We start from the raw sequence: 27,851 nt of genomic DNA, 5'->3' as shown, positions 1-27,851 counted from the left end.
TACAAACTGACAAATCTTGCTAAAACTTGAGTATAGGGTTTAGAATGGTGTTGGATTAATTACTTAGCCCCCCCAAAAAGGTTTGAATTCTTTGCAACACAACTTAAAGTGTGTCATCATCCATGAGGGCGAAGCAAACCCTAAACCATCTAGGCTCAAAGTAGTGAAAGGAAGATCCTAGAGAAACATTAAGCTTGGTGTCGTCGATTATCATCTACCACAATTCCATCTCTACCTTGAACGTTTGCTCCCTAAGTAGCCGTCGAGGATCCACCCAGCATAAGAGCCCTCAATTGCTTCTCAGACAGCTGATCCCAACTTTTGCTAGCCCTTCAATGAAGATCCTATGCATTTTTTCAGCCTTTTCAAGTTCCCAATTAGAAATTTGTGTATGATGTTCGTTGGAGAGCATCAAAGCCAAGGGATATTGGGTTTGCGAAGAAACCAAGCTGAAGCTAGACATTTTCGGACTGCATTTCACCATTGCATCATTATAGGAATAGACAATGCCGACTCTGAATCCAAGGAGCCCTAGGTCTTTGGAGAGGTTGTAAACGATGTGGATGAAGCTTGTGTTGATGTCAGTTGTTTCTTAGACAATTTCAGAGAGGCTTATGAAGTTTGGAGGTTGAAAAAAGATGGCAAAGTAGATTTCGTTGGAGATGAGGTGAATGTTCTTATCGGTGATAAAGGCGACGAGGCTCTCTAGGGTTTGCATGTCGAGAACGGTGCCCACTAGGTTGGAAGGGTTGCTTATGATCAAGTCTTTCACATTGATCTTGGCTTCTATGCCTCTCTTGTATGCTTCTTCTAGAGCTTTTCTCTTGATCTGGAAGTTGTTTGAGCTCTTACAAATCACTAGAATCAAATTCACACAAGTCCTCCATCTTAAGTCCTGGTAACATCTGAAATCCAATTCTCCAAAATTAACACATACATATATACAAATATATTCAATAATACGCTTAAAAAGTTAGTATAAAGTGTCATTTCCAATAATGTTTGATTTGGCTGAAGGCCAACCATATATAACACTTGTGAGCTAAGTATAGTTTAACCACCAAGTTCGGGATGGATTAATGTAGTTCCTCAGTGCTTTGGACATCATAATATTGAAGTATGAAAGAAGAAAGACATGTATGACTTGTCTTAAAATAAAAGGCTCTTGTGGGGGGAAGTGGCCTTTTACGATTTGAGGTAGTGTTTAAGTTTACATTTGTTAAAACCTTGTTGGGTTTTTGGTACAATAATATAAAATGTCACATGTTAAAGAGTTTTGGAGTACCCGACAAGTTAAAACCTTCTCTAGAAGTGTTGCTCAAAATGTAAGAAGTAGGTAAACTTTTTTTTGGGTATCCATGTAATGAATAACTATTAGTAACTTTTTTATTATTAATGTTAATCGTGACACAAGAAACATCAAGACTAGACTAAGGGTGAGTACTTGGTTAGTTTGATTATTAAAGTGCACACATTGCTAAAATTGATAGATCAAACTTATGTCAAAAATCGAATCTAATTAATTGAATAGATTCTCAAATTGAATAAATACAAAAAACTCAAAAAATTAAAAAAATTGAACCAATTGAAAATAAAAAATTGAAAAATCAAAATAATAAAATGCAAAAATGACCTAGGTTTTGAAATTTACATAAGTTTGATTATTTTGATTTTTTCAATACAAAAACAAAATCAAATGAAAATAATTAAAATTGCTCAACTTAGAAACTAAGAGTGCGTTCTCTTTGTTTTTCAATTTTCAATTTTGAATTCATTTTCAGTTTTTTGTTTTGATAGTCTGTTTTTAGAAAATTGAAAATGTATTCTCTTTATCATTTTGAAAAATTATTTTTCAAAACAGAAAATTAGAAAACGTGTTCTCTTTAAAATTTTGAAAATATTTTTTTAATGATATTTTATTCAATAAATTTGATTATTAAGTAAATTATAAATATTTAAAGTTAATATATTATTAAAAATATATATACATTTTAAAGTTAATAAATTTTATAATATTGTTTTCATTATAATAATAAAATATGAATAAATAAATAAATAAATATATTTTGAGTTTTGAGTTTATTTTGAATGAAAACACTTAAAACAACTTTTTATTGTTTTGAGTTTTTTTCACAGTGTTTTTTTTGTTTTCAAAAATGTATTTTTAAAAACAGTAAAGAGAACGCTTTTTTATTATTTTAGAAAATTAAAAACTAAAAATAATTTGAAAACAGTAAAGAAAACACAAGCTAAGTTTTCATATTTCTAAAAATGAAAAAATAATTTATATATATATATATATATGTATGTATATACCATGGATGGTAAGGTGCAGGAACCAAGAATGTGTCGCCGGGATCGGCCAAACAAAACATGAGGAGCTCGGTGGCCCCTATGGCGCCGCCTGCCATAACTACCCGGTTGGGATCAAATGTGACCCGCTCACCTCACTCTTCCCATGAACTTGGCAACAGCTTGCAGATCAAGATTTGCAACATTAATGAAGGCCCACTGGTAATTAACATTTAGATTAACGATCGCAGTTAACAGGATATTCACACATTTCTAAACTCCGGTAAGCCATGATAGTCCTGAAAAACGGCGACGTCCTCGAACTCATTCACCCCTTCGCCAAGGCAAATCGACGCTTTTGGGTTCTTTCTAATCCAGTCTTTGATCAGGTCAAAAGACAGTTGGAAGAAATAATTAAGAACCCACATTACTAATCATATATATCGGCTAGATCACGACCATGATCGAGTTTAATCAATGCATTGATTGATGATGGAAAAACCTGGTTTTCTGCGAGACCCATTTGGATGATTCCATTAGGGTTCCGAGTGGGGTGAAAAGGGTCGGCATCGTAGGCCTTCCACCCGTCAAAGTGGGGAGAGTTTTCTCCATGTCCGTTGCCGGCGGCCTTCTCCGACAGAACCCGCGAGTGATTCGCAGCTCCCACTGAACCCGTTTAATTTCTTTCAATATATATCAATAGAGAGAGAGAGAGCTAGAACTTGCAAAGCTAGAGCAATGGAGAGATCTATGAAGAGATGGGATGGCAGCTGGGATGGCATATGTATATAACATATATAGATATGCGGCGAGGAAGACAAAAAAGTCGCCTTTTTTCAAAGTTCAAAAGCTTGGAAAGTTGATAAGGAATTGTCAAACCTAAGACAACTCATGTTTCAGGGCACCACGTGAAGAAGAAGACGAAGAAGAAGAAAAAGATGAAGATGAGCATCAACAAAAACAAGAACATCAGTTAATCATCATCGTCATCAGCAGCAGCAGTAGCAGCCACACAGCCGCATTCATTCCATTACTGTCAATTAATTCATATTATTTCTTAATTAACATTGGTTTTACTTCCATTAACGGAAGCTTCAATGCTGGTTCAGAATGGAGCAGGAGCAGCAGCAGCAGCTTGAGAGCCCAGAGAAAGGTTTAAGCAGGACGAGATGGTTAATTAGTTGATCCGATTTTGTTGATTATAGGTTAATCTGTCCTTAATTAATTGCATCTGATAACGTAAGAGAGTGTATACATGGTCGTGGGGTTTGAAGGTCCATCCCACGAGCAAATCGTTTTCTGCAGCGATCAATGCCTTTCACCGTCCTAAATAATGAAGACAACCCCCTCCCAAAAAATTAAAAAAAAAACCACGTGTATTTGTGATGATTATGACATAAAATTTTAATTGAGCTATGATTAAGTGTCTTAATTTGATTGCGATTAACAAATTGTTAAATTTGATTTTAAGAGAAATTTATCTTATTTAGAAAAATATTCTCTTAAATTATCTTTTGATCGAGTTATAATTTCTTGGGTAGATCTATAGATAATTTTTAATTTATAATTACGTGTCCAATGTAATGGAATTAGTGTGGCAATATTAATTTTGTTATAATAATATTCGATAGTGATATTTTATTTTTTTTGTCTATAATTTTTTTTATTTGAGTTTTTCTTATAATTAAATTCTGTGCTTATTTGTATGATTAATGGTTTGTTTTCTATCCAATTTCAATACAATACACACATACAACTAAAAGTGTATGTTACATATATAAATAATGTTATAAATTTTAATCTAATATATATCATTGACGTGACTTTTTTTATGATACGACACACTTTTTTTTTTTATGTATATGTTCTATGTGGCATAGATAACAACTTTGTTTTACTCTTAATTAAGGTAAGAATTTAAAAAAAAAAAATTCTCAATAGTTGAAATAAAAATCTTGACACTTTTATATATTAAGGATCAAATACCATATATTTTTTTAATTATTAAAAAAACATGACAAATCAATTAATTTATTCAAATACAACTAACTAATCATCAATGTGATATATCACTTGTAACATGTGTGCAGTCCATATGCACGCTAATCTTCTATCATGATAAGAATTTAATACAATAATTTTTAATGATTAATATATCAAATTTTAATATTTTGCATATCAAAGATTAAATGCTATATCCTTTAATTGTTGAGGACAAGGTAGCTAGGATAGGGATTTTTAGTGTAATTAAAAGAGGGCGGTGATGGGTCTTCTGACAGTATAGAAAGAGAGGAGTTCTATTAAGTGCACCCGGTTTAACGGCGGGTTACGTTACCCGCTGTTAAATACGTAACCTGTTAAATTTAAACGCGGCCGCATTTACAAAAAGAAAAATCAATTCGGACGAAACGGTCGAACAATACAATTTAATATTAATATAATGGTAGCGCTTTTGCTATTCCCAATGAGGCCCGCCATTTCTTCTTCACCATGACCCACGATGGGCTACAAAAAGCAAAACCCCACATCCAAACACTACAACCAGACCGATCTCTTACTCACCGTCGGTCCCCACAATCCAGACACCACAACCAGACCGAGCTCTACTCTTGCTCGCCGTCGGTCCCCACAATCCAGTCCGATCTCGGCTTCGACCCCACCTGTGCCCACCATCCAGTCTGCTCTTAGAAGATCGGAGACCGTCGCAACCCACCAATCGGCTTATACCGCGGACCGCCGCACAACACACCTCCCACACGGAGACTGTTGTGACCCACCATCAATAAGAACGACATCACACACTGCCTCACGTGAAGAGCCGTCTACTGGATGTGGAGTCGCTGCCGAGTACAGTAAGCAGCCGATGAGGTAAAATACTTAACTGTCCCCTTCTCATTTGGTGTGTTTTTATTTGAGATTTTCCATAGACATATGTGGTTTGAGGATCTAGAGATGGAAATCAAGTTGTTTAGGTTGAGAAGCCTTAATGTGATTATATGATCCGATCGAACCTTATATATATATATTAGATTCGATCGAACCTTATATACAGATAAGGTCCGATCGGACCTTATTATCAAAATAAGGATTCTTGGACTTCATTCCCCAAAATTATTATTTATTCTGTGTATTTGTCTTTCTCACGGTTTGCCCAACTTGCACAAAAATTTTGGCAGAGAATCGTTTTTTCTCTTCAGCTGAAAACTTCTCTCTTTGCTTGACTTGTGTTGTAGTGATGATGAATTTCATCAAATTTGTTGTGAATTTATTATCAGATTTGTCTCTTTGTTTTTCACCCTTCTATGATGAATGCCCTGTTATTTATACCTTTCTACAGGGTACTATGGATGATAATAAAAGTCTAAGTATTGTTGCAAATATCAGTAGTCCTAGTGATGTTGCAAATATTAGTAGTCCTGGTGATGATGCAAGTATCAGTCCTGGTAATGAAGACTTATATTTTTGTGATGATAAGAAATCTCCTGCAGTTGAAGTTGGTAAGATTGCAAGGTAGAGCCAATGATTAGAATGATGTTTAACACAACAGAAGAAGCATATGATTTGTATAATAGATAGGCGATTGGCTTCAGTGCGAGGATATTAAGAACAAACAAAAACAACAATCATCAGATCCGACGGCAAACACTAGTTTGTTCATGTGAGGGCACTTTCAGGAAAGTCTTGACACTCGAAAAAAAAGAGACAGTGGACGGTTTAACTGTATGGCTAAATTTGTTATTAAACGGGTTCCCGAGGATAAGTATAAACTGGTTGAGTTCAGCTCGGAACATACTTATGAGCTAATTCCAGTTGAGCATTCCCATTATTTGAGGTCCCATAGGAAAATTGATTTTTCACAAGTTGATCTAATAAACAAAATGCATTTATCTGGAATAAGGCAAGGACAAACACGGGCTAACTTTTTTAAGAAGGGTGATGCTGAATGTCTTCTTGAATACTTCATACAGAAGAAAGGGGAAAACAAACATTTTTTTCACTCTTTTCAGACAAGTGAAGATGGTGAGATACGCGGTGTATTTTTTTGTGATGCAAAATCGAGATGAGATTATGGGTTATTTGGTGATACAATATGTTTTGATACAACATTTCGGACAAACAATTATGACATGATATGTGCACCAATTGTCGGCATAAACCATCATGGGCAAACAACTATCTTTGGATGTGGGCTACTTGATGGTGAAACCACTGATGCTGTTATGTGGTTGTTTATTACTTTTTTTGAGGCTATGGGAGGAAAAAAACCAAAAAACATATTTATAGATCAGTCTGCAGCTATATATAGTGCTATTGATATAGTATTGGCTGAAGCCCACCATGGATTGTGTTTGTGGCATTTATGTCAAAATGCTGTAAAGAACTTGGGTAAAAATTGATACAAATCATTTGCACCACAATTCAAAGCTTGCATATACAATCTAGAAATAGTTGAAGAATTTGAACTAAGTTAGGAGAAATTTATATAAGATAATGGGCTTAAAGGCAATGATTGGTTGCAAAAGACATGTGCCCTGAGAAAGAAATGGGCTCAAGTGTATAGTCGTGACCACTTTTGTGCTGGCATGACCACCTCATAGAGAAGTGAGAGTATCAATAAGTTTTTGAAGGATTATTTTAAGCATGGTAGAATTGTTCTTCGAGAGTTTGTAAGTCTATACTCTAAGGCCATGGGTAATCGCTGTGAGCAAGAAAGGGAGGCTGAACACTTAACACAACAATCAATACCTAATTTGTGCAGTAATTGGTCTGTAGAATGTGAAGCAGCCAAAAAATACACAAAAAAAAAAAAAAAAAAAAAATCATTTTATTGGTTTCAGGAAGGTATCAAGCAAACTATTGATTTGTCATTGGAGTTGGAGAGTGATGATCGAACTATTTGTACTTATAGAGCTAAAGAGATTGAAGGTCGAGAAAGGATTCACACAGTTGCTTACAACCACTTGGAACAAACAGTGTCATGCACATGTAGAAAGTTTGAATTCAATGGAATACTATGTTCTCATGCATTGAAGCTATTTCGCCACTTAGAGTTTAGAAGTTTACCTCCTCAATACTATTTGAAAAGATGGACATGGGTTGCTACACATAAATTTATTTGTGACCCTATGGGAGAGATTGTAATACCCCAAATCAAAATAAATGATATATCATATTTCATGGTGTTAAAAGAGTCAGGTTTAAGAATCTAGAGATCAGATCAAGCATTTTAAACAACCGAATTAGCTGCAGGGAATGCCCTGAGGGTTAGATGTCAAAGAAAAATGATATGAAGTTGTCGAATATCCCGAGATAATATTTATGGTGGTGAAAGAAATCAATTCAAAGATAGTTTTTGGTACAAATAAGATTTTGCGTAAAAAATCAAATTGTCGTAAGGAACTTCCGGTAAGTCAACAGAACCCTGCAGGGGCTCTGTTTTTTCGTAAGGAACAATCCTAAGGTGGTTTCGGAACGAAACAATAGCCCAGTGAGAACACTGGGGCGAATCGTCTTTTTTTACTAAGTTTTGAGTTATTAATTTTGAATTTTTAGTATATAAATGCAAATTAATTCAGTATTTGAGGATATTATTGCAATTAGAGAATTATCCCAATGAATTTTGGATAAAATTTGAGGTTTAAATTTATAAATTTGTTGTTAATATAGTATAATATATAAAGTTATATATATGTATAGTTGTTCGTCCGTGCGCGTTCATGGAGACCATGCCTTTGTCTCTTCCATGCCATACCCTGCAGCAAGTTGGAGAGATTGGCAGCGAGACTTGAGAAGATTTTGGAAGGATTTTTGTAGAAGATTTGATTGAGTGATAATGTGATGTGATATATACATAAATGTATGGCTGTGCGTGTGAGGATTGGAGGCCAAACATGCTATAGTGGGTTGTAATTTAAATTTCATTGTACTTTTGGATTGTGGAAGCTTGGCTGAGAGAAGAAGAGATGAATGGGAGAGGGAGAGAGAGAGAGCTTGGCCGAGAATGAGAGGGAAATGGCGAGAGAGATAGAGGAAGAGAGGAATGGCCGCTTGTGCGGCCATGGCAGTGGTCGAGCAATCGTGCTGCAAGCGGAGGCTGTGCGGGGTGGCCGTGTGAGAGGAAGAAGAAGGGAAGAAGGAAAGAAAAAGAAAAGAAGAAAAAAGAAAAGAAATAAAGAAGAAAAGAATGGAGGATGGGCATGGCTGGTTCGTGGGTTGTAGAAAGAAGAAGCAGGGAAGGAGAAGAAGAAAGGAGGAGGAGAAAAAGAAAAAGAAGAAAAATATGGAAAAAATGTCTGAAAATTTGGGAAATTAATTTAGGGCTAGAGGAACATGTTCGAGGTTAGAAAATTATTTGGGCACTCGTTTCGAGGTCTAAGCACGCATACCGAGGAAGCCGGAGTGGCCAAGTAAAGGTGACTAAATTTTTTTAAAAAAATCTTATAGGCTGGGTACAACAGTTCGTGTGGAGATTTGTGGCAGAATGCGTTGTTGGATATACAAACCAATGTTTCGTCACAATATAGGAAATATCGATTAGGTTAGAATTGTTGATGATGAAAATTGAAAAAGAAATACATGATTGGTATTTATTATGGATTCTTGAGGCATTAAATGCTTGAAAATCAAAGAAAAAATAGGAATAAATAGAAAATGAATTCTGAAAATTATGAGGAATTTCTTGAGGGCTTGGAAAATTATTTTATAAATTATTATAGAGAAATATTTGAGAAATATTTAGTTTGAATTTATTGAGGAAAAATAGAAAGAAATAGAGGAAAATTATGTAAAAATTAGGAAAAATAAAATATTAATATTCTTGAATAAATATGATGATGAGGGTACCTTGAGGTTCCAAATCAATTACGTTAGAAGCCTAGCACGAGAATCAATATGGTCTAAGATACGTTAAAGGTAAGTGGTCTGACCCTAAACCCGATTTTATGTAAATGGTTTATCATGTTGTCATACTTTGGTGTGAATATGTTATGTAGTTTGCATTTACATGTGTTGATGATTAAATGTGCATATGTATACGATGATATTATTGATCATGCATTGCATCGCATAAGGGTTTGAGTGTACGGTTCGATATCGCTGCTCTACCAAGGGTACACCCATACACCTCGGCATGGTCAGGAAGTCGTAAAAATGGGGAATATCATTAAGGTATGGTTGGCTTAAATCGAAATAAAAAGGAAAAGACATTTTGCATATTGCATCCATGCATGAAATATGTTTTTGTACCCTTAGATGATTCACCATTTAACTTGGACTTTTTTCCTGAATTATTCAAATGTTCTAGATGGAGATTGTAGCAGAACGAGAATAAATGAGGCATAAAATGACATTTAGCAAAGTGCATGATGTATTGAATGTATGATATGTAGCCTATGTATTTAAGTTTTATTACTTTGAATTCTGAACGTTTTAAGGAATGATAATGTATAACCTTATTATTGTTTAATATTAAAGTTAAGGTTCGATTCTAGCATCTGCATTTCATGATTACGATGATTCTCTTTTGAGATAAATGAATGAAAATTTTGGGATGAATATGAGAAATAATATGATTTAGCATTAGTTTTGAAGGGAAACATTTTATTATTCAAGAATTATTCTAAGTTATAACACACCTGAAAAAGTGGGATATTACAGAGATAATTCCAAATGACAATAACCCTATGTTAATAGCTCATTATAGTGAGTTATCACGTATGTCACAAAGAATTGTGTGCAAGGGTTCAACGTGTATTGAAGCTCTTTCGTTAAGCAAATCACTATTACAAGGAGTGGAAGAAAAGATTGAGGAGGCATGTATTCACATGCAAGCTTACCAGTTGAAGCCATGGAATGTTGCACCAACTCAACAAATGATACTCTTTTCAAATGATTTGCCAATGTCACAAGAGGTACATAACCATAGAAATGTTGATATATTTAATTCTATGTTAAGAACCTTTTTTCTAATGGAAATGTTAAGATAACCCAGTGTTATATACATAGGCTTAGAAATGTTAAGATAACCCATAGTGTTATATACATTGACAGGCTTCTTCACTCTAAGTGCCTACAAATTCAAATGCAAATGGAAGTCAACCATTTTAAAGTTTGTCAAAATCAAATTTCATTAATTAACCGACATTGTAGTACGTAGTGGTTTACTAAGGGTAAGTTACTAATTAATTTTAAATTGCATTTATGTTATTCTTTTTATCCGTTATTTTTATTTGTTTCACACACGATACATATTTTTAGGTTATGAACTAGGAGGTTTGCTGGGTTGGGATATTTTTTTGAAGCCTTGCGACATGTCAATGGTACATATTTTCAGGTTATGAACAAGGAGGTTTGCTGAGATATTTTTTGAGGCCTTGCAACATGTCAACAATAAGTATTTTCAGGTTATGAACTAGGAGGTTCGCAAGGCTGGGATATTTATTTGAAGCCTTGCGACATGTCAATGGTACATATTTTTAGGTTACGGTACATATTTTCAGGTTATGAACATGGAGGTTTGCAAGGTTAGGATATTTTTTGAAGCCTTGCGACATGTCAACGATGCATATTTTCAAGTTATGAGCATAGCATGGTTGGTATCCAAGTAGCAGATTGTAGACAAAGATGTAAGTTTGAGTCATGGCAATTGTAGTGTGGGAGTTTCACTTTTTATGGCGGTGGCTCCTTGTGGGTACTATGCATTGTGCCTCTTGCTTGGGGGGTCGTCGTATACCGTGATTTACCCTTTCCATGTATATGAGACAGTGTGTGTGAAGAGTTTTTAAGGTGAGAAATTTTACCTTTTGCAGACAAGGTTATGAGCATGAAGGTTCGCAAGGCTAGGATATTTTTTGAAGTCTCATAGGAAATGTCTATCTGAACAATGCGATGTTATACATCCTTATTTTTGTACCTGACTCAATGTGCATTTGGAGCTACTATGATCATGTCCAAATAATTGAATCTAACCAAACAATGCCACATGATGCATGTAGTCGTCAGTATGGATTAAATAGCGATCAATTTCCTGGAGAACCAAAATAAACAATTGCTGAGAATATATAAATGGAATGTTAAATGGAATAAAATTAAATGCAACACGGAAAGACTTTTACCCACAAATTAATCTTCCATGGCGTTTGTCAAAAAAAAAAAAACAAAATTTGGAGTGCAATTGTAATTGTTCAATTAACCAAACGAGGCCGCGCATTCACGTCGTAAGGACGCCTTATTAAGGACATAATGGACTAAATGTTAGGATTCAGTCCGATAACCTTCAGTCCGATTGGACCTAATACATGGCTTCAGTCCGATAAATTTCAGTCCGATCGAACCTAAAATATAGCTTCAGTTCGATAGGACCTAAAACATGGCTTCAGTCTGATCGGACAACGATTGCCTGGAAGCCACGAAAACAGCCACCATTTTAAAAGCGTGAGAAATTTAACCTATTAACATCTCACGAGCTGAGAAGAAGGTAACTTCAAGATCGGAGAAGACTTGAGTTGGATAAACCAATGGGCATGTTCTCGAAATTTTGGTCTCGGTACTTGAATTCCTTGGGATGAGGAGTTTCTTGTAGAATCCTTATCAGATTCAACCCTTTACATGGCATATTATATGGTCATATATATCTTTCATATTTTTGTTTTTTATTGTTTTAGATTTTCAGGTAAAGATCTTATTTAGAATCACCTCACATTTTGCATCTATAATCACACAGCTATCCTGGCCAAAAACCATTGGCCCCGGGGGTTTAGATGCAATGGGCACCTTATGTTAAATTCCGAGAAAATGTCCAAGGCTGCTACAGGGAACTTCCGAACACTTCGCCAAGCTATTGAGGAGTTCTCAGCTGATGCCACTAGATTCTCTCTTGCTGATGCTGGGGATGGTATGGATGAGCGAATTTTGTATTTAAAACAGCTAATGCTGCAATTCTGACCATGTATTTGCTAATGAGATAAACATTGTTGTTATAACAACATAGAAGAAGCTGGTTCTATATGACATCAAGATCACCATTAAAACCACAGTTACGGGAAGCTCTAAAAACATTAAACATTAAAACCACAGTTCCAGCACTATAAACATTAAAACCATTGCTGGAATCCACAAAATTCCAGCCAATCTCACGAGCCGAACTCCAAGTCGGACAGAGACCGACCTGCCATGCCAACCCAATCTCTCGTGACATCAAGATCTTGACAATACCAGTCAGCATAGGCTGAGCCTGAACAAGCTGGTTCTATATGATCTAGCGTTTGCACCTGAAAATGATAAATAAACTATTCACCCAACCATCCCAGCGGCTAAGAATACAAAGATATATCTTCGAATATCCGTTATTTTTATTTAAACATAAGGAAATATCAACAAAGCCATTACCTTCTTCTTTGCCGCAACAAGCTCCTTCTTTATACCACCTGAAAGATAGAAGTTTATAGCAAGGACTTGATCATACATAGATTAAGCTAGCAAATATTGTAGCAGCAACAAAGATACCTTCTACCAAAAAATAAATAATACATTATACATTACCTTTACATATCTGTTCGGCCGCCTCAGTTATTTTCGGTAGTTCTAACTTTTTTGATTCCTTGTCACGCTCTGTTAACAAAAAAACATTTCACTAAAATAAATCAAATTCTTATTGCACAAGAATAAATACTGGAAACATAAAAGGTCAAATCATAAGGTAGCTAACAAACATTACCATTTCCAATAAATGTCTTCCTTGAATGATTGATTTTCTGGCAAGAAGTCCCCCGTCTTCCTTCTCAACAATCTTCCATCAGCCAGGTAGGGTTTTACCTAGTTTCTCATTGGTGGAATCATAACAATGATGTGAGCATGTTAAAATCCCTTTGCAACATTTAACCATCAACTACATTGCTATTCCTATACAAATAAAATGCTATTTTCTTTCGGAGGGTACGAACATCCTTCTCCATCTGTTTGGTCACTCATTCATTATCTGCATGCCTCAATATATCCTCAACGTACTTTATCACGAAGCAACCGCAGTTACTCCTGTACAAAGTACAATTTAATGTCACGATGTGGAATGACAACCTATGAATGTTTTCTATTGACAATATAAGGATTAAATTAAACAAATGCCGTACTCATCCGATTGTTGAGGCAAAGGCACAACTGAGGGATCCAGGCTTTCCACATCGAAAGCTTTATATGAACGCTTAGGCGTAGATGCATGCTGATAATATGCACTACGAGCGAGGAGAATTGGAAGGATGCAAAGCAAAGGCTTGATAGATCGGGCTCTTGACCCCCTGTTTTCGCCAGACCAAGCACAGGAGTCATATATAACAACTTTTCTATCATTCAAGCATATCTTGGCAAGGATCCAGTGCTTATTTCCCAATGCACATGGGAGCAAGACCTGCATGTGAAATATTATGTTAGTTCCATAAGGTCAAGTCCATCAATGAAATTAAATAACACTTACGTGGGGAACTTTCCACCAAGGGATCTCATCATCATTTTCTCCCTCAACATATTTATTCCATTCTACTGGGATAGGAGCCTTAGTAGGTGCGACAATCCTAGTGGCCCCTTTGTAGTGTTTATCCCAACAAAATTGCATATACCCCTACAAGAAAATGACACACATTAATAACGAACAAGTTACAAATACAACCAAAAAATAGTAATCACAAAGAGTGAGGTGGACATAACAGCGAAGTTTGTGTCGTATATAGGAGAAGACTGTCTAGCTCTTATTCATCTAAGACAACACAAATAACTATCAATGTGAAGCCCCTCCAACCACTCCCTCTCATCCTCTACCTGACCAAGGTGAATTGGCAATAGGTGCTCCAAGTGCTCGGTCACACGCCTATAATAAGCAGTAAATATTACAAATGTTATAACTAAAGACTTATGTAAGAAGAAACTATACTGGTTACTTAGACGTACGCAATTCCATCTTCTGAGCTGATATACTCAACGTAACCCTTGGGGCTGTTGGGATCATTGTCCCCCATTTGAGCAGGGTGATGCTGCACTGCTTCCTCGACCGTTACACTGTCTAATGGGGGACCATCCTCTGCTGTTCCCTCAGCTGGCAATGCCTGCACAATCTCCCATCCGGCAAGTGGGGGCACTGTCTCAACGTCAATATCCTCCGCCGGGGAACTCATCTTCATCTTCTTCGGTTTAATGGGATCAGTGAAGGGTGTACGACGATACCTAGATGGATACTTAGCTTGCACAGTTTGTCCCCCCACCCCACCTACATCCGCCTACAAACGAACAAAATTATAGAACATAAATTAATATTTGTAACCAACAAGTCAAACTTTAATGATATCTAAACATATTAAAATGTATTTGGAGCTTACGATAGATGGAGAGGTCTGGTCGTCCTCATCACCGAAAGCATGGTGGAACTAATCATCACTATGTCCATGCTGATCATCACCATAATCGGTGTGATATCAAGAAGCTGGAATGTCCGAGGCACGTAGAAGAGTGAATAGGTCTTCAACCCTACCATCTAGTCGCCGCACTGTCCCCTCAGTAGTATCCATCCGTGCGGACATACTTCGCATCAACTCCAACATCTCAGCTTTCTGCAACAAGTAAAAAATATATCAAAAACAATTACAAGCAAACAATTAGCCTTCATAAAAAATTATATTCTAAAATATTACCCAATCTTGATTCTGCTCGTGATATGTATCCGGACGTGGGCCTGCGTCATGCATACCCATTGGCGTCCTCCATCGGCGAACGAACTCATCCTGATCCTTATTATCCTCCTCATCGCAAATTCCCTCCTTATCCCTCCCACCTGCCTCCTCCTCCCCACCCGCCCTGCCAAAATCATACTCTATCCTCCCTCTCCCTCCTCCTTATCCATACGTGGCCCACTAACATTATCCTCTTTCCTGACTCCCCCAAAATCGTACTCCATCCTCCCTCCCACATCTCCCTCCTCCATACCTGGCCCACCAACATCATCATATTTCCTTACTCCCCCAAAGTCAAACTCCATCCTCCATCCCACATCTCCCTCCTCCATACCTGGCCCACCAACATCATCCTCTTTCCTGACTCCCCCATCAACCTCCTCCTCCTCCTCCTCCCCACCCCCTCCATGCTTGTACACGTCGTCCCCAACCAAGTGCAGGGGGTTAAAGGATTGCCAATAATTAGTATCCCTCTCTACATCAGTCGGCTCTAGCGTCTCACTTGATCCTCGGACCTACAAAATATATTACAATTGAAACTAATATTATATAACACAAGAAACAAAATTACAATAAGTTAAGACACTTACATTATGGAGGCATTCAGCGTAATTTAGTTGTCTTGGCCGATTTTTAGACCACCATTTCCTACATCGTGGAATCATTCTTGCGCTAGATACTCTTGATAGCCAACTTACCCTCCAACCACGGGAATGTCTCAATTAGCCACCACTGTAAAGACCAAAAACATGTTATAATAAAAAACATAAAATATGAAACAAATATTTATTTAATAATGACAAAATTAATTACTAATTCTACCTGAAATGCCCAACTAAAACCATAGAGGTTGACCTCCTTCCCGACCGGACCGGTGATTTTGTTTTCGCCCGTTACCATTTGGAGGTAGTGTAGGCCCTGACTGTAGATGTAAGTTCCCCAAGAGAATGACATAAATGCCTCTAAATCCTCAACCAAGCACCATAGGAAATCATCCACCTTGGAGCGATCATCGTGGCCCAATAATAACACCTCCATCATGGCAAGGTAACCCAACTTAAGGGCGTCATCCGGGTCCAGTTCTTGTCTAGAACATAGTAGTTCCTTTATGTTCTCCCTAGTCACAACCTCTCGCTATTTAGGAAATAGGCGTGCCCGCATATTACCATCCCTAGCAGGCTTTGCTTCCAAGATACGCTTGTCAATGGCACCAAATCGGAGTCCAATGATGAGAGTGAACTCCTGTTTACCATATCTATAGATCTGGCCTCCAATCTTGAATCATTTTTCATCCTTCCTGGCACCAGGAAATGAAACCTCCCTAAGTAGCACTTGATGGATCAACTGTGGTGCACTTATCTGCCTGAACAGGGGAATTTGCAGGAAATGTCCCAGCGGTCCCTGCTCAAATCTGTCCAACACAGCATAATCGCGCAAAGCATCACGAATTGGATGAAGCTGGTGGATCCTGCAATGTGTTGTTAGCTTCGTATCAGACGGTAGTTCTCGGCGAGAATGAACATAGGTAAATTGCCTGGTCTGCCTTGCATACATCTGTAGACAAAAGTAAAAACTATATCAACTTATAATTATTAAAATGCATATTTAAATAAAAATTCAACCCTATCAATATGCACACTGGATAAAGCAAAGTAAAGCGTAACCAATAGCAAAATTTTAGCAATAATTCAATACTACTCTATTAATAATTCAATAATTGCATGTCCTTTTATGCCAAAATTTTTATAAATATTGTTTTGACTACACATATTGTATTGTTTATAGTGTTTTCACCTTTTTAGATAGGTCAACCTCTGGTAGAAGGATTACTTATCTAAAATGATTTTAATAAAACAAAATTTTGGAAACTATTAATCTTAAACAAAACATTGAACTCACTGATGATTGTGTGTGGTGTTGTTTGATTGCCAATATTATTCAGAAATATAATTAAACAATGAAAACATAATGAGGAAATATGAAATCAAGCAACATATTCGCTCTTCTGAAACCTACCAGACTCGATTGCCCTAACGGGTCCGATTGGATTATATATACCAACACGGACTGATCGATCCCGATTAATCGGACTCGATAAGGCAATCCAGTCTGACATGACTCCAAAATATAATATTCATCCTAAGTATTTTATTCAAAATATAATATTCATCCTCAGTCTATGGCAACACAATGGGTCCGATTATGAATTCTTAATCAAACAAAACATTAATCACATAGTCCATGATTGTGTGTAGCGTTGCTTGAATTAAAAATTTCATTCAAAAATATAACTAAAACTATCAAAACAAAATGAGAGGGAAGCTAGGAACATATTCGATATGTCGGACTCGATGGCAATATCAAGTCTGATCGAACTCGATGAACCAGACTGGATCAGGCGATCGACTCCGATAATACTCCTAATTGTCATGAACAAATTTTGTTCAAAATATGAAAATAAAACAATCAAAACAAGAGTTCGGACCCTAGCAAAACATAAATTTCGGTGGAACGGACTCCAAATTTCCAATCAGTCGATCGAGTCCGAGAACTTTCATTTCAGTTATTTCAATCAAAAGATACAATTCAAGCTATAAAAAAATCATCTCAAATAAGTCTATAGCAACTAGTATAGCAAAACATATGGCCCTATCAAACTCGATCGACCAATATAGACCGAATCAAAGCAAAGCAAATTTCATGCTGTGTTTTAAACAAAAAGGCATGTTTCATCCTCTGTTTCAAAGACAAACTTGCCGTGGTAATGGATATTCTCAAACAAAAACCCAAAATGAAAAGAAGAGGTCATACATGGTCAGACATAGTTAGAACGCTGGCATGGGTTGCGGGTTCGCGGCAGTTGAAGACAAGCCGTGTTGGTCGCCGGGTGCTCAGGTTCGCGAAGGTTCACTTGCGAAGGTTTGTGTGATCGTGGGTTGTCGTCGGTGATGGTCGCGGTAGTTGGCGACGGTCGGTCGTCACTTTAGGGTGAGACCAGATGAGTGGGGCCCGCGATGAGATCGAACTGGGTCTAGATGGATGATGGGGCCGGCGGAGAGATCAAACTGGGTCTAGATGGATGGTGGGGCCGGCGGAGAGATCAAACTGGGTCTAGATGGATGGTGGGGCCTGCGGTGAGATCGGACTGGATGGATGGTGGGGGCTGGCGACGATCTCACACTGGATGGTGAGGACCGATGGCGGTGGACACGAGATCGGACTGGGTTGTGCGTGAGAACTCAGTCTGGTTGTGGGGTTTTGGTTTGTGGCCCCTCGTTGATCATGACGAAGAAGAAATGGAGTGCTTCGGGAATACCAAAAAGCAAAATTGAATTTAAATGCCATTGGCCAAATGAGTAGTCCGAAACTCCGAAACTGCACAGGAATTGATTCCCGTTCCGTTGTTTTTTCATCCTCACAAAAATTGTAAAAGCAATGTTCACCCGTTAAAGATAATGAACAAAATTGCACTCAATAAATACAACCGCGTTTCAATTTAACAGCGGGTTACGTTACCCTCCATTAAACTGGGTGCACGTAATAGAAATCGATAGAAAAAGGTACACGGAATAGAAATCGATAAGAAAGAGAGAGAGAGTGAGTGAGTGAGTGAGAAAGGATGAGGCATATTGTCAGTGCTCCGATGGCCAGCGGCAATGGAGTGCAATTTTGTTCACCCCTTTAACAGGGTGAACAAAATCGAGAGTGCGATTTTGTTCACCCCTTTAACGGGGTGAACGTAACCTCGTTAGTGGGGTTAAAAAAATAACCCTTAATTGAAAAAAAATTATAAAATTATTTAAAAAAAATTAATTATGTTTCAAAAAAAAAATTATTTTTTAAAATTTAACTAAAAATATCACAGGATCAAAATTGAATGTATTAGAACTTATAAAAAAATGACAGACTTACAAAAATAATTGACAGGGTTAAAACTGGAAAGTGACTGTTTACAGCAATTAATTTATTTGATTGACTGAAAATGATTTTTTTTAAAAATATAACTAAAAATAATTTTTTTTTTTTAAACATAATTATTTTTTTAACCCCCTCTGACGGGGGTTACGTTCACCCCCGTTAAAGGGGGTGAACAAAATCGCACTCCAAAATCGATGGGTCTTCTGACAGTGGGGAGTGAGAGTGAGAGATTGAGTGAGTGAGTGACGGTGAGGCGTTTTCGGTGGCGGCAAAGGGTTTTCTAACAGCAAATAGCATGAAAGAGAGAGAGAGAGAGAGAGTCGGTGACGGTGAAGTGAGGCGTTTTCGGCGACTGACTGCAAAGGGTTTACGGATTATGCTATAGTGACACTCTCGGGATAATGTGTGATTTATCGCGATATATTGACACTAAAATATCTCGATAAATTGAAATGAAAAATTTGAATTTCCGCCCAATTGCCATCTGCTCAGACTTGCTTTTCCTCCCCCTCCCCCCTCTTTTTCTCTTTCTCTCTGCCCGTGCCCTTACTCTCTATCTCTCTCGCAGTGCCTGTAAGGCCATCCGTCGGAGGCCCCCATTGCTATCAGAGCAGAAACCCCATTGCTGACGCAGTCGCCGTTCCCAGCCGACGCCTCCATCTCCGGCTGGTCCTCCATTGCTTAGTGCTGTCGATCGCAGCCGGATGAGATGCCCCAGTGCCGTTGGAAGCCCGTTGATCTCACTCTCGTCGTTGGTCTCTTGGTCTCGCCATCCGTCCGGTCTTTCGCTCTCGCTGCCCGTCCGGTCCTCCATCTCATTGTAGAGCTGCCCGTCGAGAGCTCACCGTCTACAGGTGAATGTGTTATGTATAATTTGAAGAGAAAGAAGCAATAGTAGAAAGAAGAGAGTAGGAAGCAGAAAGAAAAAGTAAGAAGCTTGAGTTTTTAATTCCACCCTAATCATTTCTGTATTCCTGTCTACATTTATAGACTTACTGCCTAAAGAAGAGATAACAACCAAATTGAAAAATAGGGAACAACATCCACTCATGCTGGAAATCAGCCATCGTGGGTTTGTGCAATTAACCAACTAAATAAATAAATTAAATAAACTAAGTCTATGTTGGACTCAACCTCCCCACTTGCTCCATACTCAATACGTGTCAGTTATAGGAATAGCATGTATCAGAATGATTTTCTCGATCAAGTTCAAGGTAGATAATGCCTTTTCCTTTATGGGTTCTATTCTGTAAAGTGGTACTACAAATGCAAGGGTGAAACTTTGTAGGAGTGGTAGAACTGGCCGTAATGGATGGGCCCTCTGTGAAGATTAGGATGAAAGGTCAATTTTGGCACAAGTGATCTACTGTCTTGGAAAAATTACTTGAAGCAAAGGATCCCCGTAAGCCAAATGGGTCAAGAAATGAAGTTCTTTCTTGCTAGTTTGGTGGTCCTAAAATGTTGAAACTTGTTCTTTTTTCTTTTCACAGGAGATCTTGGAGGTAGACATAGAACATGAGAAGCAATTGGATGACAGTCTTGAAAACTTCTGATGAGGCAGAGGACTTTGGGGGTTGTCTAACTAAATTTGGGACTTCATTTATGCTCTTTGTGGTGTTATTTTCTTTGGTTTGATCATTTGGGACAACCAAAAACAGGAAGATTTTGAGTCATATCAGTGAATGAATGAATGAATCCATGGAAATGTCTATTTTAAGCATCGATGGGGGCCACTTGCTTAGCTTTGGCTTCAATTGTATGTAATATGCTACTGCTATGGTTGATGATGATGATGGGTTGATTTGGGTTGTTTTTTCTTGTGCTGCTGCTACTGGTGTAGATGGATTCCTATGAAACTTTTTTTTTTTTTTTTAGTGATGAGTTTATTATATAAATTGTATACAAAATCTCCATCAAAATTAAAAATATTAAGTTTTATCAAGATATATTCATAGTGATTTCTTATGGAGTCATCTTAGTTTTCTAGGTATATGTGTGGCCACTGATAGCTTCATCAAGCTTTCTGGGTATATACGTGGACTCACTTTGTTGATGGATTTGATTATTGTCTTCAAGTTAAATATACATATTTTCTAAACAATATTGAACACATTCTATATAAATATAAATATACACAAACTACTGTAATAGTAATTGTTCCTTCTAGCCCAAAGGGTTGATCGGACAAGGTGACTGCGACGACGGAAAGCCTGGATTTGGCAATCTGGATGGTAGGGGTGGTTGGCAATTGCAAGCATTTCGACGCCTAAGTAAGAAAAGGATCAAGATAGCAGAGTTCAGTTGGAGTGGAAAGAATATACATTGGCCTATGATTAGGTTGGGCTATATAGAGGGAGAATGAGGTGTCGAGATATTCGGGATTGATTCAGATGAGGATCTTCCCTTGCTTATCCTTGACGGATCTGGATAGATTTAGCGGATTGCATGGGATTGATGAGGATTAGGATCACATGCTTCCTAATCTGATAAGGATTTAGGGCTAATAAGGATTAACTAACGATTTACCCAAAGTTGACAAGATTTGTTGCAGGTGTAAGATCTTGATGGAGATGGAAACATTATCTTCGCTCTTGGGCCAAGATTAGGCCTAGAGATTAGGTTACCATTTGGGTTAAGCCTAATAAGAATAGTATTGTCCATAGCCCCCCCGGGTCGGATGTTCACGAGAGTAAGCATTCGAGCTTAAGACGTAAATCCAAGAGGGTGATAGGCTTGGGTATGGCCCACTGAGATAGTGGCAAGTTGTGACATGACTTGAGCTGTGAAGACGACTGAGGTCGGTAGTAGGCTGAGGTCGGGTGAACCAGACTGAGGACACATAAACCAAGTCGGTGAGCCCATGATTGTCGTCTTTGCCCCAGGGGCATTTGTCGAGGCCACGGCTGGGTTTATCTTAGAATGAAACAAAATGAGATATGTTTACTGTGTATGAGTTGTGACTTATGTCACTTGATTTTGCTTCTTATTTATCATGTTGCATGCTTAAGGAAACAAGCTTATCATAAGACTGAGTACCTTTATTTCTACGGTGTCGGCGAGGGAGTCGAAAGTGTTCAAAAGTATTTGTGTGTCAGAAGAGGTCTGAGTAGATTAGTGACAGGCGCATAAATCATGTTGTTCAATATGACGATATAATGGGATGATAGCATATAATTCGAGGCGAGGCCCACATTATTGGAGATATGAGTGTAGTGGAAGTTGAAACAAATACAAAATAGTAGCAGAGTGAATCAAGCATGTTTATTTATAAGGCATTTACCTGAGATATAGATCGCGGTGGACCCGAGATCCTACACGCCTGTCTGATACAAGGTAGCTCGAGGTCCTACTATAAGATGTCGGGGTTGACTCAAGTTTGCCCGTCGGGTTTAACTCGGTGCTTGGGGGAAAATTAACTATGTCGATTTGACCCCCGTCCCTGTCTGGTCCTAAGGGACGATAGTCGACATGATAAGAGGAGACCGAGGTAGCTCGAGGTTCGATGTGCCTGTTTGATACAAGGCATGACTTATGATGCGGATCGAGGTGACTCGAGGTTCGGCATGCCTGTTTGATACAAGGCATGACTTATGACACGAACAAAGGTGACTCCAGGTTCGGCATGCCTGTTTGATATAAGGCACGACTTGTGAGGCAGACCAAGGTGACTCAAGGTCCGGCGTGCCTGTTTGATACAAGGCATAACTTATGAGGCAAATCGAGGTGAATCAAGGTCCGGCGTGCCTGTTTGATATAAGGCATCGGCTAAGAGAGACCAAGGTAACTTAAGATTTATTCGAGAGGGGTGAGGTAACTCGAGTATTGATCGAGCTTGTCTGATACAAGGCGTAGGTTGAGAAAGAACGAGGTAACTCAAGGACTGACTGAGCCTGTCTGATACAAGGCATTGGTTGAGAGAGAGATGGTTGGGGGCTGTGGTAAACTCAGAGTATTCACATGTTGAGATAAGGAAAGGCAAGTTGGCCCTATGAATTTCATCTAACTTTACTCATAGATTAAACAATACATTAATGCATAATTGAATAACATGTGTTGCGATAAAAACCATGGCAGCATAAATACAAACGTAATGCAAAGTAAAATGAAATAAAGGCATAAAGCCAAGCTAAAGCCCATGTCGGCATGATAGAAACACTTAGCTAGAGTGCTTTTGCAGGTTGGTTGCGTTCCATGCCCTTGGTAGGGGTTACCATCGTTGGCGTCGAGCTTCCCTTCTGGAAAGGTTTACTAATCTCGAGCTATCGACTTAGTATTCCTTTAGTCAAGTAGTTGCTCCTTGCAACCGAGACCTCTTCCATGGTGATGTAACTTGTTGCTCGCCTCTTGAGGTCGTATAAGTTGGCAAGAGGCTTTTTGGCTATAGAATCTCTTGGCTAGAGAATCCATAGAAAGTCTTAGCTTTAACATGATGAAGTCCAAAAGGATGACCTTACGAGGTCGATTAGAAGTAGTAACTGGGGTGTGAGTGGTTTGATGTTGGTGGCAATGGCTGGTTTTTGCATCATCATCTGCCCTGGTGTTACGTAGGAAACACTGCTGATTGTGGGCTATCTTAGTTACTTGATTTTAAAGCTGTTGGATAGCCTGCGCGAGAACCTGTACAACGATTGGGTCTTCGAGTTGGCGACCATTGGCTGTTGGATTTTTAGGTTTGGAAGTAGTGGCATTTTGGCTCATGGAAAGAGCACCACTTTGGTTTTCGGCTCTGGCCATGGGTATGGCTTGGAATCATCTTCGAGTAAGCTGTGGGGCAAGTAAGTTTTACCAGGCCCCATAGTGGGTGCCAAATGTTCCTTCTAGTCCAAAGTGTTGATCGGAGATGTGACTATAGCGATGAAAAGCCTAGATCTGACAATTTGGATGGCGGGGGTGGCTGGCACCTGCAAGCACTCCAACGCCTAAATAAGGAATCAAGATAGCAGAGTATCAATTGGAGTGGAAAGAACATACCTTGGTCTGTGTGGTCTGTGATTAGGCTGGGCTATATAGATGGAGGATGAGGTATCAAGATATCCAGGATTGATTCGGATGACAATCTTCCCTTGCCTATCCTAGATAGATCTGGACAGATTCAGCGGATTGCATGGGATTGATGAGGATTAGGATCACATGCTTCCTAATCTGATAAGGATTTGGGGCTGATGAGGATTAGCTAATGATTTATCCGGAGTTGATCGGATTTGTTGCAGGTGTAAGATCTTGATGAAGATGGAAACATTATTTGCGCTCTTGGGCCAAGATTTGGCTCTGAGATTAGGTTACCATTTGGGCCAAGCCTAATAGGGATAGTACAGTCCAATAATATTGTTTTATATATTTACAATGTATAAATTTATCATATTTAGTAATATATTTTAAAATGTTATTCACTTGGAGAAATGCTCCTGAATAATAGAATTTTCTATCATGAAATCTTTGTTTTGACAACCCAATCTTAAATAAAGGAAAAGGATTAAGTTAAATAGCTAATTAGCAATGCAAGACTTATGAAATCAAACATTATGATTTGAAATGAACGATTTGTTAAACTTGTTATTCATCCATTAAAAGCTACCCAGGAGAGGCCATTGATGAAATTACTTTCAAAGGGAAAATCAAACAGAACTGTTAAACGAATTGAATCCACCAACTATTAAACTGAAAAACCTATCAAGACCTTTAATGTAATGTGTATAAAATGTTGTGAGACACATAAGTACAAATGTTTATAGCAAACACTGAAAATTCAAAAAATACACAATCTGTAGACATCAACAACAGTTGACAATGCGATGAAAAATATCTCAAAAAATCATTTGTGGCTTGTGGTACAACAGAGACAAACATCATCAAATTGGTTTGTAATGCATAGTCTACGCTTCCAACCCTCAAAGAATACATGATGAATATGTGATTACGTGGATGTAGTTCTTATATAGCCATTAAAGGATGTGGGTTAGTTGCTTTTTGGCATAACCCATTAACAACCTTCACACCAACATGATTATTAAGACCTTTGGACAAGGTCACAAGGCCTTTCAGATTCGCCACTTAACATTCACCGTTGACCAAAGAAATAGTCAACATTCTTCTTGTACAGAAGCTATCAAAAGCACTACACTGATTTTTCTACGCTTTTTCGTAGTAACCAAGCGGTGGATCCACAAATAGCTCTGCTTCTTGATACAGCAAGCTCTACAGCCTTGTCCAGATTATCAGGATATTTTTGAAACCAAGAAAGCAAAAATTGTATTAGAAAAAATAAGTCAGGGGTCAAAATTCCTAGGAAAAATTATGGGGGCAAATAGTTGTGTATCCAGTTTATTAAATGCACAAATAGGAAGCATAAAAGGTCGGCAACACCATCATCACCACCAAATAAAGTAGTGAACAGCAGTAAGAAGAATTAGTAAACTGCATGCATGCTTACTAATTCATAAGAGTGATTGATTGTATTCAACAAACTCCAAAAAATAATACAACTGAATACTTATAGTAGAAATTTAATACGATGCATGAATACATAAAAAAAGAAATGAAAGAAAAAGTAAAAGATAAACTTTACACCTGCAATGGGTAGTCAACAATTTGGCAGAAAGATAGCCCACTTCCCGATGTTTTATAGCTTTATTAATCTTCAATAAGCACAGAAAAAATAAACGTAATATAACATAATTTCAAACAGAGTCACATAAAATGAAACTACTGTAGAAACTACTGTAAGGGCCAACAAATTTGTCTGGTCCATCCAAATAGATTCACAAAATTTCAACTTGAAATGCTGGGATTTCATTTTATCTAACCCATTGAAACCAACCTAATACTACTTTTATCTAACCCATTCAAAATCCAAGTTTCTAAATTATTTCCCAATTCCTCGAATTGTTTGGTTTTCACAATATAATTATTAAGAGATTCCAACAATCCATATAAAAAAAATATCTTTAAAGATCTTAGTGGGTTAGCCAAATTTCCGGCTAGGTCCAAACTTACAGAAATACTTAGTTGCATCTATCCTCATCCTACCTACTCATCAGGTTGTGTTGACAATTGCCTATATCTCCCAAAATGGTCATGCATCCTGCTCTGTCGTCAAAACCCCAAAGATTAGTATCACCAAATAAACATTACCTTCTAGGATCCCCAAAATAACCATACAATTTATCTTGTCATCAAGATACTTTAAAAGTTAATAATATCAATTAGATGCCATAACCATCACCTATCACCATTTTATCCCTACTTGTACATATGCCTCTTACTACTTTGTTACCATCTCACATATTTGTACATGTATGTAATCCTTGAAAATTTAAAACCATTCTCCTAGGTTTCGGATCCTGGTGGGGATATCAGGGTTTGTTCTTCGTGTCTTTTTCTTGACGCTACCCTGCCTGGGAGTATGTCTGTTGTGCCTATAAATCCTTCAATTTCACGTAGGTGAGTGGTAAAAGTCACTAGGTTATCATAAGGTCCTTGGGCGTGTAGCTCATTCCCAACCTCTTGCCATTCCACCGATAACAAGGAAATCAAATAGGCTATTTGTAAATCCACTATGTAGGGAACCATCATGTTGGGTGGAAGTTCTTGTAAAACAGGGGTGACCAAGTCCAAAAATTTTCCTATCGCATCCCTTGGGCGCAAGTAGTGTCCCTCTACACGTGTGGCCCACCATCCCATGATGGCTTGCTGGTGTTGAATGTTTCTTATATCTTGATTCATTCCTGTCTATAAAACATCCCAGAAGTTAGTCACATAAAAATTCTTGACCTGCTTTGTCATCAAGGAGCCCAAAAATTAGTAACATCTATAAATATCATTATCTATGCATATAATCCTTATATTAATATCCTTGAGATAAGTTCCTTAAACTCCAAATTTCCATAAGGTCTGACAATAGGGTTCATCCTCCAATCGCTTCTATGATCCTTGAGACTTCAAATCTACCACAAGCTTGCAAAACATTTGTTACTAAGGGTTTCGTAACTTCAAAGTTTTGCAATGGAATAGATAAACAAGAAATTTCCTTAGTCTTTATTGGTTCTAAAAATTTAACTGACTTTACCAAAACCAATTTGTTTGAAAATCACAAGATCCAAGTACCTGCGAACATCTTTAAATTCTATAAACCACAAACAAAATATCCTCAAAATTAGTCAGTCCAACCTCAAATCAAAACCACAAAGTCGCCACATACCAAAAATATCCACAAAGTTAGCAAACTTAGCCAAATCAAAATGTAAATCATATATTCTAGTTTTGATACCATCTGTAACGCGCCGCAAATTTCAGGATCAATTTTAATGCATTAGTTTCAAATTTTAAATATAAGAGGCGTTAATTAACTTGTTAATGTTTTCCCATTTTCTTATGGTATTTAAATGTCTTTAAATTTCAAGTCTGAAGAAGTATGTTAGGAAGGTTTTAGATAAATACAAGATATAAACTTGCAACCTTCAAGAAGGAAACGTCGTAGCATGTGCCTGGATCTTTCTTGTGATTCCATGTTTTACGTATACAAGTAGTTAGAATGACACCACGAATAAGGGTTTTACTTTCTAAGATCACGTGTTTATTTATTAGGTGGTTGACATGTAAGTGTCCCACATATAACATTATGAACCACGGGTCTTTCATAAGTGGTGATTTCAGGGGTATTCTTTTAAGGACTTGAATGAAGAAAGTAATACGTACATGATATTATCGTAAAAGTAAACTTCCAAAATCAAAGGAAAAATGGTAGTTAATACAAATGGTCTTGAGTATCGCCACCTCCTGATTTTACTCTTTTACAAAGCAAGCCAATTAAACTTGGAACTCGGTATTGTTTTTCTTCAGAATTTGAATATGAACGTAAATATACCACAAGATTGGCTTAAAAGCTTACCATGCTTTAATTCTTAGTATCTCCGTATAAATAGTTGATTT

At 37.7% G+C, this 27,851-nt stretch overlaps 1 protein-coding gene, 2 long non-coding RNA genes and 1 pseudogene across 5 annotated transcripts; 1 reads left to right on the top strand and 3 right to left on the bottom strand.

Annotated features, from left to right (window-relative positions):
- Window positions 1-103: 103 nt before the first annotated feature.
- Window positions 104-3,572, bottom strand: LOC127806377 (1-aminocyclopropane-1-carboxylate synthase-like; annotated as a pseudogene).
- A 1,199-nt stretch (window positions 3,573-4,771) lies between these two features.
- On the top strand, window positions 4,772-12,220 carry LOC127806655 (uncharacterized). Of its 2 annotated transcripts, none has more exons than XM_052344074.1 (2): window positions 4,772-5,160; window positions 12,014-12,220. In XM_052344074.1, exons 1-2 carry the CDS (start codon window positions 4,793-4,795, stop codon window positions 12,048-12,050), a joined length of 405 nt encoding a protein of 134 aa, XP_052200034.1. In that variant the 5' UTR covers window positions 4,772-4,792; the 3' UTR covers window positions 12,051-12,220. The 2 variants fall into 2 exon arrangements, with proteins under 2 accessions (XP_052200034.1, XP_052200035.1); XM_052344075.1 differs by lacking the exon at window positions 12,014-12,220 and adding an exon at window positions 9,596-9,722.
- A 67-nt stretch (window positions 12,221-12,287) lies between these two features.
- On the bottom strand, window positions 12,288-13,885 carry LOC127806656 (uncharacterized). Its single transcript, XR_008024461.1, has 5 exons — window positions 13,760-13,885; window positions 13,007-13,693; window positions 12,832-12,900; window positions 12,679-12,716; window positions 12,288-12,560 (listed from the first exon to the last, which is right to left on the bottom strand). It is a non-coding gene; the product is annotated as an uncharacterized LOC127806656 (long non-coding RNA).
- Window positions 13,886-14,099: 214 nt separating this feature from the next.
- LOC127806963 (uncharacterized) lies at window positions 14,100-15,087 on the bottom strand. Of its 2 annotated transcripts, none has more exons than XR_008024547.1 (4): window positions 14,967-15,087; window positions 14,655-14,885; window positions 14,230-14,555; window positions 14,100-14,149 (listed from the first exon to the last, which is right to left on the bottom strand). It is a non-coding gene; the product is annotated as an uncharacterized LOC127806963 (long non-coding RNA). The 2 variants fall into 2 exon arrangements; XR_008024546.1 differs by having other exon boundaries at window positions 14,655-14,881; window positions 14,967-15,081.
- Window positions 15,088-27,851: the final 12,764 nt, after the last annotated feature.

The sequence above is a fragment of the Diospyros lotus genome, chromosome 7, assembly GCF_014633365.1.
Source record: "Diospyros lotus cultivar Yz01 chromosome 7, ASM1463336v1, whole genome shotgun sequence".
In the NCBI taxonomy this organism is placed as follows: Eukaryota; Viridiplantae; Streptophyta; class Magnoliopsida; order Ericales; family Ebenaceae; genus Diospyros; species Diospyros lotus.
This window is presented reverse-complemented; position numbering and strand designations above follow the sequence as displayed.

What these genes read in the sequence shown, in the direction of transcription:
- LOC127806655 (XM_052344074.1), top strand. Translation starts at nt 4,793, where the DNA reads ATGGGCTACAAAAAGCAAAACCCCACATCCAAACACTACAACCAGACC. An exon ending in TACAGTAAGCAGCCGATGAG is followed by an intron (nt 5,161 to 12,013) that starts GTAAAATACTTA and finishes ATAATCACACAG; the next exon opens with CTATCCTGGCCAAAAACCAT.